General features: G+C 67.2%; 1 protein-coding gene across 1 annotated transcript; it reads left to right on the forward strand.

The window, feature by feature from the left end:
* The first annotated feature begins 959 nt into the window (after nt 1–959).
* On the forward strand, nt 960–17,832 carry LOC137467775 (V-type proton ATPase catalytic subunit A-like). The gene is given in 18 exon segments (XM_068179203.1): nt 960–1,281; nt 1,889–2,017; nt 2,743–2,957; nt 3,613–3,750; nt 4,249–4,400; nt 4,939–5,101; nt 5,619–5,727; nt 6,892–6,953; nt 6,955–7,015; nt 7,487–7,510; nt 7,513–7,600; nt 8,792–8,855; nt 10,598–10,801; nt 11,865–11,879; nt 11,881–11,960; nt 13,136–13,208; nt 13,211–13,309; nt 17,701–17,832. Coding segments are annotated over 18 exon segments (1,884 nt in total). The 5' UTR covers nt 960–1,205.
* Nucleotides 17,833–21,051: the final 3,219 nt, after the last annotated feature.

Below are 21,051 nucleotides of genomic sequence, written 5' to 3' on the forward strand. Positions count from 1 at the left end.
CCCCCAGATCGAGGGGAATGGACCCCAAAAAGGGGGTGTTGGGGTTTGGGGGGAGATCCCCAAAATTGAGGTTTTGGGGTCCAAGGGGGGACCCTAAATTGATGGTGAGGGGTGCGGGGAGGGGACCCCAAAATGGGGGAGGGGGAGCTACCAGGAGGGGCCCCCAAAATGTGCGGGTGGATTCCAGGGGGATGGCCCTAAATAGGGGAGTGGGACCCCAGAATTAGGGGAGTGGCAGGGGGACCCCAAATTGTGTTGGTGACACCCCAAGGGGGGGCCCAGAGGACACAGTGAGGTGACAAAGAGAAGGGGGTGACAAGGACACAGCAGGGAGTTGGCAAGGCCATGGGGGTGACAAGGACATGGGGGTGACAAGGACATGGGGGTGACAAAGGGAATGGGGTGATAAGGACATGGGGGTGACAAGGACATGGGAGGTGACAAGGACATGGGGGTGACAAAGGGAAAGGGATGACAAGGCCATGGAGGTGACAAAGGGATGGGGGTGACAAGGACATGGGAGGTGACAAAAGGAATGGGATGACAAGGACATGGGGGTGACAGAGGGAATGGGGGTGACAAAGGGAATGGGGGTGACAAGGCCATGGGGGTGACAAAGACATGGGGGTGACAAAGGGATAGAGGTGACAAGGACATGGGAGGTGACAAAGACATGGGAATGACAAAAGGATGGGGGTGACAAGGACATGGGAGGTGACAAGGCCATGGGAGGTGACAAAGACATGGGGGTGACAAAGGGAAGGGGGTGACAAGGACATGGGGGTGACAAAGGGATGGGGGTGACAAGGCCATGGGGGTGACAAAGGGATGGGGGTGACAAGGCCATGGGGGTGACAAAGGGAATGAGATGACAAGGATATGGGGGGGTGACGAAGAAGGGGTGACAAGGACACAGCAGGGAGGTGACAAGGACACCCACGCCGTGTCCCCGTCACCCCGAGCCGGGCCGTGCCGGTGTCACCCGGAGCAGCGGGACACGGCTGTTGACTGCACACAGTGCCACACCCGCGGTGGCCCTGTCACCGGAGCCAGCCGGTGTCACCTCGGTGTCCCCGCGATGTCCCCGGGGGTGGGGACACGGCTGTTGGCTGCGCACGGTGCCACACCTGCGGTGGCCCTGTCCGGTTGTCACCGGCGCCCGGGGCCATTTAACGGCGGTGGCGGCGCGGCGGGGAGGGGACAGCATGGAGGGGACCCGGGGGACGCGGCTGGAGGAGCGCGAGAGCCTGGTGGGGGCCGTGCATGGCGTGTCCGGGCCCGGTACGGCGACACTGGGGACACGCGGGGACAGCCCGGCCACAGCCTGGGGACAGCCGGGGATGGGGACCCGGTGGCGTATGCGCCGCTAAAATGGGGACAATGGAGAGGGGACAATGGAGAGGGGACAATGGCAGGGAGCACCTGGAGGGGGGACAATGGAGAGGGGACAATGGCAGGGAGCACCTGGAGGGGGGACAATGGAGAGGGGACACCCGGGGAGGGGACATCCTGGGACACCCTGGGGATGGGGACAACCTGGGATGGGGATCCCGGTGGCGTTTGTGGCACTAAAATGGGGACAGGGGAGGGGACAGCGTGGGAAAGTACCCGGGGGTGGTCATGGGGAGGGGACAGGGATGGGGACAGAGGGGTCCCGGGTGGGGTGGTGACCCCGGGGCTGGACCGGTGACAAGGGTGGGGGGGGGTGCCGGAGGGTGGCGGCCCCGGGCCGGGGTGACAGCGGTGTGTCCCCGCAGTGGTGACAGCCACGCGCACGGCAGGGGCGCCACAGGGAGGGTACAGGGACCCCGGGGCTGGGCTGGGGGACACGGCGGTCCCCTGTGCGGTGGTGGCCCGGAGCCGGGGTGACAACGGCGTGTCCCCGCAGTGGTGACAGCCACACGCATGGCGGGGGCGGCCATGTACGAGCTGGTGCGGGTGGGGCACGCGGAGCTCGTGGGGGAGATCATCCGGCTCGAGGGGGACATGGCCACGCTCCAGGTGTACGAGGAGACCTGTATCCTGTCCCCGCTGTCCCCTCCCCGCCACCCTGCTGTCCCTCCGACCGCCCCGCCCTGTGCCCGCCATCCTCTGCTGTCCCCTCTTCGTGTCCCCTCCCTTCTTCCTCCGAGCCTCTGTCCTGTCCCAGCCCTCTCTGTCCCTTCCCTGTCCCCCATCCTGCCCTGTGCCCCCGTCCTGTCCCCTCCCTTGTCCCTCCTTTCTGCCCTGCCCTGTCCCCTCCCCACCCTCCCTGTCCCCTCCCCGTCCCCCCCATCCTGCCCTGTCCCCTCTGTCCCGCCCCCTCCTGTCCCTTCCCTGTCCCCCATCCCGTCCTGTCCCATCTGTCCTGTCCCTCCCCATCATCTCCCTGTTCCCCCCCAGCCCATCCCGTCCCGCTGTCCCCCCAATCCCCGTGTCCCCGCTATCATCCCAGTCCTCGCTGTCCCCCCAATCCCCGTGTCCCCGCTGTCCCTCCCAGTCCCCGCAGTCCCCCCCTGAAGTTCCCGTGTCCCCCGCGGTCCCCGCAGTCCTCCCCGTGTCCCCATTGTCCCTGCAGTCCCCGCAGCCCCCGTTGTCCCCGTGTCCCTGCTGTCCCACCCAGTCCCCGCAGCCCCCGCCGGCCCCCGTGTCCCCGCAGTCCCCGTGTCCCCGCTGTCCCCCGTGTCCCCGCTGTCCCCCCGGTCCCCGCTGTCCCGCCGGTCCCCGTGTCGCTCCCGCGGTGACATTCCTGAGCGGCCGCAGCGGGGGTGCAGGTGGGGGACCCGGTGCGGCGCACGGGGACGCCGCTGTCGGTGGAGCTGGGCCCGGGCATCCTGGGCTCCATCTTCGACGGGATCCAGCGGCCGCTGCGCGACATCGCCGAGGCCACGCGCAGCATCTACATCCCGCGGGGCACCAACGTCCCCGCGCTGCCGCGACACCTGGACTGGGACTTTGTCCCCAGCAAGAACCTCCGGGTGTGTGGCCCCTCCCTGTCACCTCTCTGTACCCCCGTCCTGTCCCTTTGTCCCATCCCTGTCCTGTCCCCCCCTTCCCCACCTGGCTTCCCTGGCCCTCTGTCCCCTCCCTGTCCCCTTGTTGTCCCCTCCCCGTCCCGTCCTGCCATCCCGTCTGTCCCCTTCCTGTCGCCTCCAATCCTGCCCTGTCCCCCTCGAACCCTCTGTCCCCTTTTGTCCCCTCCAGGCCCGTCCTGTCCCTGCCAAGGGACATCACCTCCGTTGTCCCCTCGTTCTGTCCTCCCCTGTCCCCTCCCTGTGCCCCCTGCCCAGGAGGGGACCCCAAAAGGGGGTGGGGGGCACACTGACACAGAGGACACAGGGACAGGGAGGGACGCGGGGACATGGGGGGACCCAGAGACACGGGGTTGCGGGGACACGGGGCACACAGGGGACACGGGGACATCAGGACACGGAGTCGCAGGGACATTGGGGGACGCAGAGACAGGATGAAGAGACATGAGGACACGAAGGTGGCAGGGACGTGGGGACACGGGGGACGTGGGAGGACACAGGGGACATGGCGGGACCCGGGCACCGCCGTTGTCCCAGCGGCCGGGACGGGGGGCGCGGAGCCCTCCGGGGGTCGCTGACGGTGTCGCCGCCGTGTCCCCAGGTCGGGAGCCACGTGACGGGCGGGGACATTTACGGGTCGGTGGCGGAGAACTCGCTGCTGCAGCACCGGCTGATGGTCCCGCCCCGCAGCCGCGGCACCGTCACCTACATCGCGCCCCCCGGGCACTACGGCGTGGCGGTGAGCGGCACCGGGACCAACGGCACCGGGACCGGCACCGGGACTGGCACCGGGACCGCCGGGATCAGCGGGACTGGGATCATTGGGATCAGCGGGAGCGGGGTCAGGATCACAGCGATCGGGGGCGTGGGGGTGGGGGCCGGGCAGGGTGTCCCGGGCTGATCCCGGTTGATCCCGGGCCAGTCGCAGGTTGATTCTGGGCCGATCCCGGGCTGATCCTGGGCTAATTCCAGCTGATCCCTGCTAATCCCGGGCCGGTCCCGGGCTAATTCCAGCTGATCCCGGGCTGATCCTGGGCTAATTCCGGCTGATCCCTGCTGATCCCGGGCCGGTCCCGGGCTAATTCCGGCTGATCCCTGCTGATCCCGGGCCAGTCCCGGGCTAATTCCAGCTGATCCCTGCTGATCCCGGGCCGGTCCCAGGTAGAACCCAGCCGATCCCGGCTGATCGCGGGCCGGTCCCAGGTTAATCCTGGGCTGATCCCGGCCGATCCCGCAGGACGTGGTGCTGGAGCTGGAGTTCCAGGGGGTCCGCGAGCCGCTCTCCATGATCCAGGTGTGGCCGGTCCGGCAGGTCCGGCCCGTGGCCGAGAAGCTCCCGGCCAATCACCCCCTGCTGACCGGCCAGAGGGTCCTGGACGCGCTCTTCCCGTAGGGACCGGGACTGGGATTGGGATCGGGATTGGGACCGGGTCTGAGATCGGGATTGGGACTGGGGTGGTGCAATGTTCCTGTAGGGAACGGGACTAGGACAGGGATGAGGACAAGGACAGGGAAAGATGGAGCTGAGGACATGGAATGGGATGACAAAGATGGGGACAGGCAGAGATGGATTTGGGGACAGGAATGGGGGCAGGGAGAGATGGATTTAGGGACAGGGAGAGATGGATTTAGGGAGAGGAATGGGGACAGGGGGAGATGGATTTGGGGATGGGGAAAGGCAAAGATGGATTTGAGGACAGTGATGGGGAAGGTCAAGATGGATTTGGGGACAGGGATGGGGACAGGCAGAGATGGATTTGGGGGCAGGGATGGGGACAGGCAGAGATGGATCTGGGGACAGCGATGGGGGCAGGAAACAGCGACAGGACGGGGCTGGCGCAGGGACAGGGGTGGGCGCGTCGATGGGGACAGGCGCAGGGCGGCACCAGGGTGCTGCCACCACCGTGCCGTGTCCCCTTGTCACCAGGTGTGTGCAGGGGGGCACCACGGCCATCCCGGGCGCGTTCGGCTGCGGGAAGACGGTGATTTCCCAGTCCCTGTCCAAGTACTCCAACAGCGACGTCATCGTCTACGTGGGCTGCGGCGAGCGCGGCAACGAAATGTCCGAGGTGCTGCGGGACTTCCCCGAGGTGATGCGGCAACACCGGACACCGGGACATCTGGGGGACACGGGGACATTGGGGACATCGCGGTGGCAGGGCGGTGACAGTGACACGGGTGTTCATGGAGAGTTCTCATGGACTTCCTCGAGGTGACACGGGGACATGGCGGGACATCAGGGTGGCACTGGGACATGAGGGGACACGGGAGGGACATCGGGGACACAGGGGTGGCAGGGCGGTGACAGTGACACGGGTGTTCATGGAGGGTCCTCAGGGACTTCCTCGAGGTGACACGGGGACATGGCAGGACATCGGGGTGGCACTGGGACATGGGGGGACACGGGAGGGACATCGGGGACACAGGGGTGGCAGGGGGGTGGCAGTGACATGGGTGTTCATGGAGGGTCCTCAGGGACTTCCCCGAGGTGACAGCGCCACACGGGGGGACATGGTGGGACATCGGGGTGGCAGGGCTGTCCCATGGTGACACAGGGGTGACACAGGGAGGTGGCAGGCAGTGACAATGTGACACCGGTGTCCCCAGCTGACCATGGAGGTTGGTGGCCGCTCTGAGTCCATCATGAAGCGCACAACGCTCGTGGCCAACACGTCCAACATGCCGGTGGCCGCCCGCGAGGCCTCCATCTACACCGGTGGGGACATGGGGACACGGGGGGACAGGGACACGCGTGTGTGACAGGGACATGTGTGTGTGACACAGAGCCATGTGTGACATCGGGGGACAGGGACATGGGGGCAGGGACACGCATGTGTGACAGGGCTGGGACTGTCCCTGGGTGCGTGATGGGTGTGTGACACGTGTGACACACGCGTGTGACAGGGATCACGCTGTCCCTGGGGGTGTGATGGGTGTGTGACACGTGTGACACACACGTGTGACAGGGATCACACTGTCCCTGGGGGTGTGATGGGTGTGTGACACGTGTGACACACGCGTGTGACAGGGATCACACTGTCCCTGGGGGTGTGATGGGTGTGTGACACGTGTGACACACACGTGTGACAGGGATCACACTGTCCCTGGGGGTGTGATGGGTGTGTGACACGTGTGACACACGCGTGTGACAGGGATCACACTGTCCCTGGGGGTGTGACAGGGCTGGGGCTGTCCCTGGGTGTGTGACAGCTGTGTGACACGTGTGACGCACACGAGTGACAGGGATCACGCTGTCCCTGGGGTGTGACACGTGTGACACGTGTGACACATGCGAGTGACAGGGATCACACTGTTCCTGGAGGTGTGACAGGTGTGTGACACCTGTGACACGTGTGATACATGTGACATGTGTGACGGGGATCACGCTGTCCCTGGAGGTGTGATGGGTGTGTGACACGTGTGTGACACCTGTGACAGGTGTGACACACGTGTGTGACAGGGATCACGTGACAGGGATCACGCTGTCCCTGGGGGGTGTGACACCTGTGACACATGCGTGTGACAGGGATCACGCTGTCCCTGGGGGTGTGACACCTGTGTGACATGTGTGACATGTGCGTGTGACAAGGATCACACTGTCCCTGGGGGGTGTGACACCTGTGACACACGCGTGGTGACAGGGATCACGCTGTCCCTGGGGGGTGTGACACAGGTGACACGTGTGTGACACCTGTGACAGGTGTGACACACAAGTGTGACAGGGATCACGCTGTCCCTGGGGGTGTGTGACCATGTGTGACACATGCGGTGTGACAGGGATCACGCTGTCCCCTGGGGGCGTGACACGTGTGGCACACGCGTGTGACAGGGATCACGCTGTCCCTGGGGGTGTGACACGTGTGACACACGCGTGTGACAGGGATCACGCTGGCCGAGTACTTCCGGGACATGGGCTTGCACAGCTGCCTCCTGGCCGACTCCCACGTCGCGCTGGGCCGAGGCGCTGCGGGAGATCTCGGGGCGCCTGGCGGAGATGCCGGCGGGTGAGACCCCCAAAAACCCCGGGGAGTGGGGGAGACCCCAAAACCCCGAGCTATGGGGGGTGGGCACGGCTGAGACCCCAAAATCCCGGGGGGTGGGGGATTGGGTGTGGGAGAGACCCCAAATTGTGGGATGGGCAAAGGGGGAGAACCCCAAAACCCCGGGGGTGTGTGAGCAGGGGAGAGCCCCAAAAACACCGGGGGGTGGAGGGTGGGCGTGGGGAGACCCCAAAACCCCGGAGTGTGGGGGGAGACCCCAAATCCTGGGAATTGGGGAATAAATGGGGTCTGGGGTCACGGGGATGCGTGGGGAGCCCCGAATCCCGGGATTTGGGGGGAAGATGCGACCTGAGGTCATGGGGGGGCAGTGGGAGATCTCGGGGTGATGCCCCGGGGGGTGGACAGTGGTGTCCCCGGGGGGTGACAGGGAGGGTGACAGTGGTGTCCCGGGAGGTGACAGCCGTGTCCCCACAGACAGCGGGTACCCCGCGTACCTCGGGGCCGCCTGGCCTCGTTCTACGAGCGCGCGGGGCGGGCGCGGTGCCTCGGGACCCCCGAGCGCGAGGGCAGCGTCAGCATCGTGGGAGCGTGAGTGTCCCCGTGTCCCCCTGTCCCCATGTCCCTGTGTCCCTGTGTCCCTATGTCCCCCGTGTCCCCATGTCCCCATGTCCTTGTGTCCCTATGTCCCCCCTGTCCGTGTGTCCCCTGTGTCCCCCATGTCCCTGTGTCCCCTGTACCCGTGTCCCTGTGTCCCCCTTGTTCCCCCGTGTCCCCGTGTCCCTATGTCCCCTGTGTCCCCGTGTCCCTATGTCCCCATGTCCCTGTGTCCCCATGTCCCTGTGTCCCCCATGTCCTCATGTCCCCGTGTCCCCGTGTCCCTGTGTCCCCGTGTCCTCATGTTGCCCTGTCCCTGTGTCCCCCGTGTCCCCCTGTCCCTGTGTCCACTGTACCCGTGTCCCTGTGTCCCCCTGTCCCCGTGTCCCTGTGTCCCCATGTCCCCATGTCCCCGTGTCCCCGTGTCCCTGTGTCCCCATGTCCCTCATGTCCCCTGTGTCCCCGTGTCCCTGTGTCCCCGTGTCCTCATGTTGCCTTGTCCTGTGTCCCCCTGTCCCCGTGTCCCCGTGTCCCCCTGTCCCTGGTGTCCACTGTACCCGTGTCCCTGTGTCCCCCTGTCCCCGTGTCCCCATGTCCCCGTGTCCCTGTGTCCCCCATGTCCTCGTGTCCCCGTGTCCCCATGTGCCTGTGTCCCTGTGTCCCCCTGTCCGTGTGTCCCCTGTGTCCCTATGTCCCCCGTGTCCCCATGTCCCTATGTCCCCCGTGCCCCGTGTCCCCGTGCCCCCCGTGTCCCCGTGCCCCCGTGTCCCCGTGTCCCTGTGTCCCCCATGTCCTCATGTTGCCCTGTCCCTGTGTCCCCGTGTCCCCCTGTCCCTGTGTCCCCTGTCCCCCTGTCCCTATGTCCCCGTGTCCCTGTGTCCTCATGTCCCCCGTGTCCCTATGTCCCCATGTCCCTGTCCCACTCACGCTCCCCGTGTCCCCGTGTCCCCGTGTCCCTGTGTCCCCCGTGTCCCCGTGGTCCCCATGTCCCTGTGTCCCCATGTCCTCATGTCCCTGTGTCCCCGTGTCCCTGTGTCCCCATGTCCTCATGTCCCTGTGTCCCCGTGTCCTCATGTTGCCCTGTCCCTGTGTCCCCGTGTCCCCCTGTCCCCGGGGTTGGGACAGGGAGGGGACAAGGGCGGGGTGACACCCTCAGCTCACCCTGACACCCCCCCAACCTCGCAGGGTGTCCCCCCCCGGAGGGGACTTCTCGGATCCTGTCACCTCGGCCACACTGGGGATCGTGCAGGTGAGGGGGACAGCGGGGACACCGGGGACAGCGGGGGACACCGGGGACAGCGGGGACACCGGGGACAGCAGGGAGCGTGAGTGGGACAGGGACACACTGGGAGGGGACACGGAGGGGACAGTGACCCCTGGGTGAGGACACAGCGGTGACATTCCCGGTGTCGCAGGTGCTCGGGGGCTGGGCAAGGAGCTCAGGGACAGCCTGGGTGACACGGGGGTGACACAAGGTGACATTGTCAGCTGTTCGAGGGGGAAAAGAAGCTTGGGCACAGGATGGGTGACACTGGGTGACACCTCCAGATGTTCTGGGTGACCCGGGGGTGACCTGGGGTGACACCAGGTGACATGGGTGACACGGGTGACACACAGGTGTTCTGGGGGCTGGACAAGAAGCACAGGGACACACAGACAGACTCTGGGTGACACGGGGGTGACCGGGGGGTGACACTGCCCCGTGTTCCATGGGGATGAGAATCTTGGGGACAGGATGGGTGACACGGGTGACATGGGTGACACCAGGTGACACAGGTGACACTCCCAGGTGTTCTGGGAGCTGAACAAGAGACACTGGGTGACCCGGGGGGTGACATGGGGGTGACACTGCTGGGTGTTCCGTGGGGATGAGAAACTCGGGGACAGGGTGGGTGACACCGGGTGACACCGGGTGACACGGGTGACATGGGTGACATGGGTGACACCAGGTGACACGGGTGACACTCCCAGGTGTTCTGGGAGCTGAACAAGAGACACTGGGTGACCTGGGGGTGACACTGCTGGGTGTTCCGTGAGGATGAGAAACTCGGGGACGGGGTGGGTGACACCAGGTGACACCGGGTGACACAGGTGACACGGGTGACACACAGGTGTTCTGGGGGCTGGACAAGAAGCACAGGGACACACAGACAGACACTGGGTGACACAGGGGTGACACTGCTGGGTGTTCCATGGGGATAAGAATCTTGGGGACAGGATGGGTGACATGGGGTGACACGGGTGACATGGGTGACACGGGTGACACCAGGTGACACGGGGTGACATGAGGTAACACTGGGTGACACGGGTGACACTCCCAGGTGTTCTGGGAGCTGAACAAGAGACACTGGGTGACCCGGGGTTGACACAGGGGTGACACTGCTGGGTGTTCTGTGGGGATGAGAAACTCGGGGACGGGGTGGGTGACACCGGGTGACACAGGTGACACGGGTGACACCAGGTGACACGGGTGACACTCTCCGGTGTTCTGGGGGCTGGACAAGAGACACTGGGTGACCCAGGGGTGACACGGGGGTGACACTGCTGGGTGTTCCGTGGGGATGAGAAACTCGGGGACGGGGTGGGGTGACACCGGGTGACACAGGTGACACGGGTGACACGGGTGACACCAAGTGACACGGGTGACACTCCCAGGTGTTCTGGGAGCTGAACAAGAGACACTGGGTGACCCGGGGGTGACACGGGGGGTGACACTGCTGGGTGTTCCGTGGGGATGAGAAACTCGGGGATGGGGTGGGTGACACCGGGTGACACCGGGTGACACGGGTGACATGGGTGACATGGGTGACACCAGGTGACACGGGTGACACTCTCCGGTGTTCTGGGAGCTGAACAAGAGACACTGGGTGACCCAGGGGTGACCTGGGGGGTGACACTGCTGGGTGTTCCGTGGGGATGAGAAACTCGGGGACGGGGGTGGGTGACACAGGGTGACACGGGGTGACACCGGGTGACACGGGTGACACACAGGTGTTCTGGGGGCTGGACAAGAAGCTGGCGCAGCGCAAGCACTTCCCCTCGGTGAACTGGCTGATCTCGTACTCGCGCTACCTGCGCGCCCTCGAGCCGCACTACGAGCGCGCGCACCCCGAACTGCCCGCGCTGCGCGACCGCGCCCGGCGCATCCTGCAGGAGGAGGAGGAGCTGGCCGAGATCGTGCAGCTCGTGGGGAAGGTCTGGCAGTGGGATTTAGGGGATTTATGGGGTTTATGGGGTCTGGGATGTGGGGTTGGGGTCTGGGATGTGAGGTATGGGATGGGGGGGTCTGGGACCCTGCAGGAGGAGGAGGAGCTGGCTGAGGTCGTGCAGCTCGTGGGGAAGGTCTGACAGTGGGATTTAGGGGATTTATGGGGTTTATGGGGTCTGGGATGTGGGGTTGGGGTCTGGGATGTGAGGTGTGGGATGTGAAATATGAGATGTGGGATATGGGACCCTGCAGGAGGAGGAGGAGGAGCTGGCCGAGATCGTGCAGCTCGTGGGGAAGGTCTGGCAGTGGGATTTAGGGGATTTATGGGGTTTATGGGGTCTGGGATGTGGGGTTGGGGTCTGGGATGTGGGGTATGGGATGTGGGATGTGAGGTATGGGATGGGGGGTCTGGGACCCTGCAGGAGGAGGAGGAGCTGGCCGAGATCGTGCAGCTCGTGGGGAAGGTCTGACAGTGGGATTTAGGGGATTTATGGGGTTTATGGGGTCTGGGATGTGGGGTTTGTGGGCTCAATGGGGCCTGTAAGGTGTGGGATGTGAAATATGAGATGTGGGATATGGGACCCTGCAGGAGGAGGAGGAGGAGCTGGCCGAGATCGTGCAGCTCATGGGGAAGGTCTGGCAGTGGGATTTAGGGGATTTATGGGGTTTATGGGGTCTGGGATGTGGGGTTGGGGTCTGGGATGTGAGGTATGGGATGTGGGATGTGAGGTGTGGGATGGGGGGTCTGGGACCCTGCAGGAGGAGGAGGAGCTGGCCGAGATCGTGCAGCTCGTGGGGAAGGTGCAGCATTGGGATTGTGGGGTTTGTGGGGTCTGGGATTTATGGGGTTTGTGGGATCTGGGGCGCTTTGAGTGGATGGGGAAGGTGGATCTATGGGATCTGTGGGATTTATGGGATCTGTGGGGTTTATGGGATCAATGGGATCTGTGGGATTGATGGGGTTGATGGGATTTGTGGGATTTGGGGTCCTGGACGGGGGCTGTGGGCTCTGGGAAGCCCAGGCAGTGCCAGGACCCCGCTGTCCCGCAGGCGTCGCTGGCCGAGGGGTGACAAAGTGACGCTGGAAGTGGCCAAACTGCTCAAGGACGATTTCCTGCAGCAGAACGGATACTCGGCCTACGACCGGTACCGGGGACCCCCCCCGGGACCCCCTGCCCTGACCCCCACCCTGCCTATGACCGGTACCGGGACCCCCCAGCCCTGACCCCCACCCTGCCTACGACCGGTACCACGGGACCCCCAGCCCTGACCCCCCAACCCTGCCTACGACTGGTACCGGGACCCCCCCCGGGACCCCCCAGCCCTGACCCCCCAATCCTGCCTACGACCGGTACCGGGACACCCACGGGACCCCCAGCCCTGACCCCAAACCTGCCTATGACTGGTACCGGGACCCCCAGCCCTGACCCCAAACCTGCCTACGACCGGTACCGGGACACCCACGGGACCCCCAGCCCTGACCCCAAAACCTGCCTACGACCTGGTACCGGGGACACCCACGGGACCCCCAGCCCTGACCCCAAACCTGGCCTATGACTGGTACCGGGACCCCCAGCCCCTGACCCCCAAACCTGCCTACGACCGCGGTACCGGGACCCCCAGCCCTGACCCCCCACCCTGCCTATGACCGGTACCAGGACACCCGCGGGACCCCCAGCCCTGACCCCCCACCCTGCCTACGACCCGGTACCGGGACCCCCCAGCCCTGACCCCCACCCCTGCCTACGACCGGTACCGGGACCCGCGGGACCCCCCCGGGACCCCCCCCGGGACCCCCAACCCTGCCTGCGACCGGTACCAGGACCCCCCCAGACCCCTCAGGGCGCTCCCAGGACCCCCTGAGACCCCCCCCCCCCCCCCAGCCCCATCCATGTCCCTCCCGTGCTACAAAACGGAGAATGCTGAACTCAGAACCCCGCCCTGACCCCCCCCAACACCCCCAAAACCCCCCAGCGCTCCCAAACCCCCCCTTACCCTGAACCCCCCTGGGCCCCCCCCCGGGGACCCCCCCCCCACAAAGTTCTGCCCGTTCTACAAGATCCTGGTGATGCTGCACCCTGACCCCCCCCCCAATCCCCCCAACTCCCTCCTGACCCCCCAAATTCCCTCCCTGAGCCCCCCCAAACCCCCCCAACCATCCCCCAGACTCCCCCATCCTGACCCCCCCGGGGCCCCCCCAAAATTCTGCCCGTTCTACAACACCGTGGTGATGCTGCACCCTGACACCCCCTAACTCCATCCTGACCCCCCCGAATTCCCTCTCTGACGCCCCAAACCCCCCCCACCCTGAACCCCCCCAGGTTCTGCCCCTTCTACAAGACCGTGGGCATGCTGCAGAACCTGGTCACCTTCTACGAGCTGGCGCGGGGGGGCGGTGGAGGGCGCGGGGGCCCGAGGAGCAGCGTGTCACCTGGGCCACCATCCGCGAGGGGCTCGGCGACATCCTGTACCGCCTGAGCGCCATGAAGTTCCAGGTGGGGGGGCGCGGGGGGCTGAGACCCCCGGGGGAGGGGGTCCCGGGGGAAGTTAAGGGGGGGTTTTGGGGGGTCCTACATGAAGGTTATAGGGGGTTTGAGGGCAGAGACCCCCGTGGGAGGGGGTCCCCAAGGGAGGTTAAGGGGGGGGTTTGGAGGCTGAGACCCCCGTGGGAGGGGGTCCCTGGGGAGGTTAAGGGGGGGTTCGGGGGGCCGAGACCCCCGGGGGAGGGGTCCCGGGGGAAGTTAAGGGGGGATTTGGGGGCCGAGACCCCCAGGGGAGGGGTCCCGGGGGAAGTTAAGGGGGGGTTTGGGGGTCCCACATGAAGGTTATAGGGGGGTTTGAGGGCAGAGACCCCCCGGGGGAGGGGTCCCGGGGGAGGTTAAGGGGGCTGAGACCCCCGTGGGAGGGCTCCCGAGGGAGGTTAAGGGGGGGATTCGGGAGCTGAGACCCCCGGGGGAGGGGTCCCGGGGGGAAGTTAAGGGGGGATTTGGGGAAAGAGACCCCCTTGGGAGGGGTCCCGGGGGAGGTTAAGGGGGGATTCGGGGGCCGAGACCCCCGGGGAGGGGGTCCCGGGGGAAGTTAAGGGGGGATTTGGGGGTCCCACATGAAGGTTATAGGGGGTTTGAGGGCAGAGACCCCCGGGGGAGGGGTCCCCGGGGGAGGTTAAGGGGGCTGAGACCCCCGTGGGAGGGGTCCCGGGGGGAGGTTAAGGGGGGATTTGGGGAAAGAGACCCCCGTGGGAGGGGTCCCGGGGGAGGGTTAAGGGGGGGGTTTGGAGGCTGAGACCCCCGTGGGAGGGGTCCCGGGGGAGTTTAAGGGGGCTGGAGAGCCCCGTGGGAGGAGGGTCCCGGGGGAAGTTAAGGGGGGATTTGGGGGTCCTACATGAAGGTTATAGGGGGTTTGAGGGCAGAGACCCCCGGGGGAGGGGGTCCCGGGGGAGGTTAAGGGGGGATTCGGGGGCCGAGACCCCCGTTGTGAGGGGTCCCGGGGGAAGTTAAGGGGGGATTTGGGGGTCCCACATGAAGGTTATAGGGGGGTTTGAGGGCAGAGACCCCCGGGGGGAGGGGTCCCCGGGGGAGGTTAAGGGGGGATTTGGGGGTCCCACATGAAGGTTATAGTGGGTTTGAGGACAGAGACCCCCGTGGGAGGGGTCCCGGGGGAGTTTAAGGGGGCTGAGACCCCCGTGGGAAGGGTCCCGAGGGAGGTTAAGGGGGGGGTTTGGGGGCTGAGACCCCCGTGGGAGGGGTCCCTGGGGAGGTTAAGGGGGGAGGTTTGGAGGCTGAGACCCCCGTGGGAGGGGGTCCCCGGGGGAGTTTAAGGGGGCTGAGAGCCCCGTGGGAGGGGTCCCGGGGGAAGTTAAGGGGGGATTTGGGGGTCCTACATGAAGGTTATAGGGGGTTTGAGGGCAGAGACCCCCGGGGGAGGGGTCCCGGGGGAGGTTTAAGGGGGGGATTCGGGGGCCGAGACCCCCGTGTGAGGGGTCCCGGGGGAAGTTAAGGGGGGGATTTGGGGAGGTCCCCACATGAAGGTTATAGGGGGTTTGAGGGGCAGAGACCCCCCGGGGGAGGGGTCCCGGGGGAGGTTAAGGGGGGATTTGGGGGGTCCCACATGAAGGTTATAGTGGGTTTGAGGACAGAGACCCCCGTGGGGAGGGGTCCCGGGGGAGTTTAAGGGGGCTGAGACCCCCGTGGGAAGGGTCCCGAGGGAGGTTAAGGGGGGGTTTGGGAGGCTGAGACCCCCGTGGGAGGGGTCCCAGGGGAAGTTAAGGGGGGGGGGTTGGGGGGCTGAGACCCCGTGGGAGGGGTCCCGGGGGAGGTTAAGGGGGCTGAGAGCCCCGTGGGAGGGGTCCCGGGGGAGGTTAAGGGGGGATTTTGGGGAAAGAGGACCCCCGGGGGAGGGGTCCCGGGGGAAGTTAAGGGGGGATTTGGGGGGTTCCCACATGAAGGTTATAGGGGGTTTGAGGGCAGAGACCCCCCGGGGGAGGGGTCCCGGGAGGAGGTTAAGGGGGCTGAGACCCCCGTGGGAGGGGTCCCGGGGGAGGTTAAGGGGGGATTTGGGGAAAGAGACCCCCGTGGGAGGGGTCCCGGGGGAGGTTAAGGGTGAATTTTGGGGGGTCCCACATGAAGGTTATAGGGGGTTTGAGGGCAGAGACCCCCCGGGGGTCTCAGGTGGATTATTTGGGGGGGGGGTCCCATACAAATCTCAATGTGGGTGCCCCGGGGGGGGGGTCTGGGGGTGACACCCGCGTCTCCCCCGTGGTCAGAGTGGGTGTCCGGGGTGTGGGGGCTGTGACACCATTTGCGGGTGGTGATGTCACCGTGTCCCACACGAATCTCAGTGTGGGGGTTCCGGGGCTCCTCCGTGGGGGCCTGGGGGTGACACCCGCGTGTCCCCCCCCCGTGTCCCCCCCGTGTCCCCGCCGTGTCGTGTCCCCGCGTGGCCAGGACCCCGGTGAAGGATGGCGAGCAGCGGATCCTGGCGTCCTACGCGCAGCTGCAGGAGGAGATGGTGGCGGCGTTCCGCGCAACCTGGAGGACTGAGGGGGGGGGGGGTCCCCCGAGGTGGGAGGGGGGGGGGGGACAGGATGGGGGGGGGGGTCCCCAGGGTACCCCCAATAAAGGGCCCCTGGTGGCACTTGAGCTCCAGGCGTGGCTTTCCCGAGGAGGGCGGGGAGCGTCCGGTGTCCCCAGGGCGGGTGGGCACCGGCGGGTGGCACCGGCGGGTGGCACCGGGGGTGATAGGGGGGGGTTGGGCTGTTCCCCTTCCCCCCCCCTCGTGCGACTTCAGGGGATGGGGACACCCGGAGAGGGGTGGGGGACACAGCCGGGGGGGACATGGGGGTGACAGGGACACCCCGAAAGGCACATGGGGACACCCTGGGGGGGGACACTGGGGGTGACAGGAACGGCCTGGATGGGAACACGGGGACACTCTGGGGGGACACGGGGGTGACAGAGACACCCTGACGGGGGTGACAAGGACACCCCGGGTGGGACATGGCGGTGACACTGACTGAGGACACGGGTGGGTGGTGCAGGGACCACCCGGGGTGGGACGTGGGGACATTTTTGGGGTGGGACGTGGGGGGGGGACAGGATACCCTGGGGGGGGACACAGTGACACGGGAGGTGACCCCCGGGGGTTCGGGGTTCTGGGGGTCCAGGGGGGGCTCGGGGGTGTGCGGGTGGGTCCTGAGGGTCTTGGGGGCTCCGGGGGATCCGGGGGGTTCTGGGGGTCTCGGGGGGTTCTGGGGGGGTTCAGAGGGGCCGGGGGGATGTACAGGGGTCTGGGGGGGTCCTGGGGGTCGAAGGGATGAAGGGGGTGCCGGCGGTTCTGGGGGGGGTCCAGGGGGGCCGGGGCCTCTGGGCTGCTGAGGGCTGCAGGGGGTCCCGGGGGGTTTTGGGGTGCAGGGGGGGTCCCTAAGGGGGTTGGAAATCCCGGGGGGGTCTGGCGGCTAAGAGGTTCGGGGTCTGGGGACAGCGACCGCGCCTGCGGCACCGGGGACACTGAGGCTGCGCGGCGGTGTGAGAGCCCGGGACCCCCCGAGACCCCCGGGAAACTCACCCGGGAAATCCACCGGGAACACCCCCGGGGCCCGGAGAAAACATCCCCGGGAACAGCCCCCGGGACCCCCGGGAAACAGCCCCGGGACCACCCCTGGGAAATCCCCCGGGAACATCCCCGGGACCCCCGGGAAACAGCCCCGGGATCACCCCCGGGACCCCCGGGAACACCCCGGGACCCCCCGGGAAACAGCCCTGGGAACAGCCCCCGGGACCCCCGGGAAACATCCCCGGGACTCCCGGGAAACATCCCCCGGGAACACCCCCGGGTCCACTCCCCGGGATCCCCCCGGGATCACCCCGGGATCACCACGGCAACACCCCGGGAAACATTCCCGGGACACCCCGGGACCCCCCCAGGAACACCCCGGGACTCCTGCCCGGGACCACCCCGGGAACACCCCCGGGACCCTTAGACCCCCGGGCTCAGACCCTCGGCCCGAGACCCCCGCCCCTGAAACCCCCACCCCCGAGCCCTTCCCCCGGGGGCTTTATGGGATGTGGGGGGGGCTCTGTGGGATTTGGGGTCTCTGGAGGATTTGGGGTCTCTCTGTGGGATTTAGAGTCTCTCGGGGGAGGGGGCTCTGTGGGATTTGGGGTCTCTCTGGGGGTTTTGGCGTCTTTGTGTGATTTGGGGGTCTCTAGGGGGGTGCTCTGAGGGTTTGGGGGTCTCTCTGTGGATTTGGGGGTCTCTCTGTGGGATTTGGGGTCTCTGGGGGTCTCTCTGTGGGATTTGGGGTCTCCGGGGGATTTGGGGTCTCTGGGGAGGGCTCTGTAGGATTTGGGGGTGCAGCCCCTGAGGGTCGCCCCCCCTTCCCCCCCAGGTGCCCCCTGCAGCCCCCCCTGCTCCGGGCCCCCCCCCGCACGGCGGCCGCGACATCGTCATCATTGTCACCGTCACTGTCACCGCCATTGTCACCATGGACCTCCTGCTGCCACCGGCCCGCGGGCACTGACACCTGTGTGTCCCCGGTGTCCCCAAAGTCCCCCTGTCCCCAGTGTCCCTGTCCCCACGTCCCCAGTGTCCCCGTGTCCCCCGTGTCCCCTCTCCAGCCGGGCAGGGTCCCGAGCCCAGCCTGGGCTGGCCCTGCCCTCGGGGATGTCACCCTCTGTCCCCAAGGTGGTGGCGGGACCCGTCCGTGTCGCCGGGGGTGACCCCGGCCGTGTCCCCCCCCTCCCCCGCGGTGTCACCCGGCTGGGGACAGGCTCGTGCCACCTCAGCACCCAGAGCCTTCCCCCATTGTGTCCCCAACAATGGCAGCGCCACGTGCCGGGGGCCCTGTCCCCTCCCGGGGGACAGCGGGACACGGGGACAGGTGGCCGTGGGACAGCGGCACAGCGGCTGCTGACGGCAGGTGAGTCCCCGATGTCCCCTGCGTCCCCCCTCTGGTGTCCCCTAGGGATGTCCCCCGTGTCCCCCTCCGCTGCAGAGGGTCCCCTTGTCCCCAGAGGTGCCACCCCCGTGTAGCCCCTTCCCCCAGGAATGTCCCCAGGGGTGTCCCCAATGTCCCCCGGAGATGCCACCCTCCGGGTACTCCCCATGTCCCTGGGATGTCCCCATGATTGTCGCCATGAGATGACATCCTGGGGATCTCCGTGTCCCCCAGAGATGTCCCCAGGGCTGTCCCTGTGTCCCTGCCGTTGTCCCCACCCTGTCCCTGTGTCCCCACTGCTGTCCCCACGCTGTCCCAGAGTCCCCCACAGGTGCACCCAGGGATGTCCCCATGTCCCTGCCACTGTCCCTACGCTGTCCCCGTGTCCCCCAGAGATGTCCCCACACTCTCCCCGTGTCCTCACGCTGTCCCCACGCCTGTCCCCATGTCCCCACGCTGTCCCCACGCCTGTCCCCATGTCCCCACCCTGTCCCCAGGCCTGTCCCCACGTCCCCCCCAGAGATGTCGCCACACTGGCCCCCGTGTCCGTGACACTGTCCCCACACCTTTCCCCGTGTCCCCACGCTGTCGCCGTGTCCCCGCAGGGATGCCGGTGGGGGGGGCTGCTGTGCGGGGCCACTGGCCTGGCCCTGCTGGTGGCCGCCACCGCCACCCATTTCTGGGTGCAGCGCCGGGCACCCGGGGGGGCACGGCCAGCCTGGGGCTGTGGCACGGCTGCCTCGGGGGACAGTGCCACCCCCACGCCACCACCCCAGGTACGCCCGGGGGACGCGGGGGCGCGAACTGGGGGGGTCCATGCCCGCGCTGAGCTGTCCCCATGTCCCCACCCCCGGGTCCCCCCGTGGTGTCCCCGCTGTCCCCGGCGGTGCCACCCGCGGGTAACCCCAGAGCTGTCCCCACGCGTGTCCCCAGCGTCCCCCGGAGATGTGTCCCCGTGCAGGGCGGGAACCGGGGGGGTCACCCGCGGTGTCCCCCAGCCGTGTCCCTCCCCCCAGCGCTCCTGGAGGCCACGCGGGCGCTGCTGCTGCTCTCGGTGGTCGCCGCCGCCGCCGGGCTCGCCCTGGGGCTGCCCGTGGGGGCCAGCGGGGCCCGGCGGGCGCGGGCACGAGTGGCCGGGGCCACCCTGCTGCTGTCGGGTACGTGGGGACACTGGGGACACGTGGGGACACGGGAGGGTTGGGACTGTCCCCAGGGGGGCAGCGCTGGGCAGGGCAGGGATTTGGGGGGCATCGGGCACTGAGCTGTCCCCGGTCACTGCCCCATTGTCACCCCCGCCCCGAGCTGTCCCCTGTCCCCTGTCCCTGCTGTGACTGTCACCGCTGCCCCGGGCTGTCCCCTGTCCCTGCTGTGACTGTCACTCCTGCCCCGAGCTGTTCCCTGTCCCCTGTCCCTGCTGTGACTGTCACTCCTGCCCCGAGCTGTTCCCTGTCCCCTGTCCCTGCTGTGGCTGTCACCCCTGCCGGAGCTGTCCCCTGTCCCTGCTGTGACTGTCACCCCCGGTCCGAGCTGTCCCCTGTCCCTGCTGAGACTGTCACCCCTGCCGGAGCTGTCCCCTGTCCCTGCTGTGACTGTCACTCCTGCCCCGGGCTGTCCCCTGTCCCCTGTCCCTGCTGTGACTGTCACCGCTGCCCCGGGCTGTCCCCTGTCCCTGCTGTGACTGTCACCCCTGCCGGAGCTGTCCCCCGTCCCTGCTGTGACTGTCACCCCTGCCGGAGCTGTCCCCTGTCCCCTGTCCCTGCTGTGACTGTCACCGCTGCCCCGAGCTGTCCCTGGTCTCTGCAGGGTGGGAATTTGGGGATCATCGGTGCCCTGAACTGTCCCCTGTCCCTGCTCTGCTGTCCCTGCTGTCACTGTCCCCTGTCCCTGTCGCTGCCCTCCGCGCTGACCCCCCCCGTGCCCCCCAGGGCTGCTGGCGCTGCTGGGGCTGGGGCTGGGCTCGGGGGGGGCCCTGGCCCTGCTGGAGCCCCCCCGCAGCTCCTGGAGCTTCTCCTGGTCCTTCATCCTGGGCTGGCTGGCGGCGCTGCTGCTGGGCTCGGCCGGTACCGCGACCGGGAGGACCGGAATGGGGCGGGGGGGGGGGGGGAAACGGGGTGGGGGGCGGAACCGGGGATCGAGGGGGGACGGAAACGGGGGGGGGAAACGGGAATGAGGGGAGAACGGGAACGGGAGGAAGGGGGAATTGGGAGGGAACGGGGGGCGGGTCACAGGATTGGGGGATCAGGGGAATTGGAGGGAGCACGGGAACGGGAGGGAAAACGGGGCGGGGGGGGGGGGCGCACCGGAACGGGGGGAGAAACGGGAAGGGCCGGGGAGGGTCACAGGGACTGGGACGATCAAGGGATTGGGGGGGTCACGGGAACGGGGGGGGGGGGGGTCACAGGGGTCGCGGTGTCCATCCCTGCCCTAAGCTGTGCCCAGGCTCTGCAGGGGGTGGGATTTCGGCCCCCCCCCCCCCAATTTTTGGGGGTAATTTTGGGGTTCCCAAATCCCCTCCTCACCCCCCTAACCCCCCCTTTTCCCACCTCCCTCTTCCTCCTCCCCCCCCCCCCCAGGGATTTTCCACATCTGCTCCGCTTCCAAGGATCCGTCCCCGGAGAGCTCCGAAGTTGGGGGGTCCTGAGGGGGTCCCCGTTTCCCTCTCCAATTTTGGGGTCCCCCGGGTGTGTTCAGCTGGGTCCGGCCTCTGCTGATCCCTCCCTCTCCCATTCCCGGCTTTTCCCAAATTTCCCAAATTTCGCTGTGCCAATAAATTCCCACACCCCCCGCCCACCAACTCCCCGT

The sequence above is a fragment of the Anomalospiza imberbis genome, unplaced genomic scaffold (genome assembly GCF_031753505.1).
Source record: "Anomalospiza imberbis isolate Cuckoo-Finch-1a 21T00152 unplaced genomic scaffold, ASM3175350v1 scaffold_782, whole genome shotgun sequence".
Lineage (NCBI taxonomy): Eukaryota > Metazoa > Chordata > Aves > Passeriformes > Viduidae > Anomalospiza > Anomalospiza imberbis.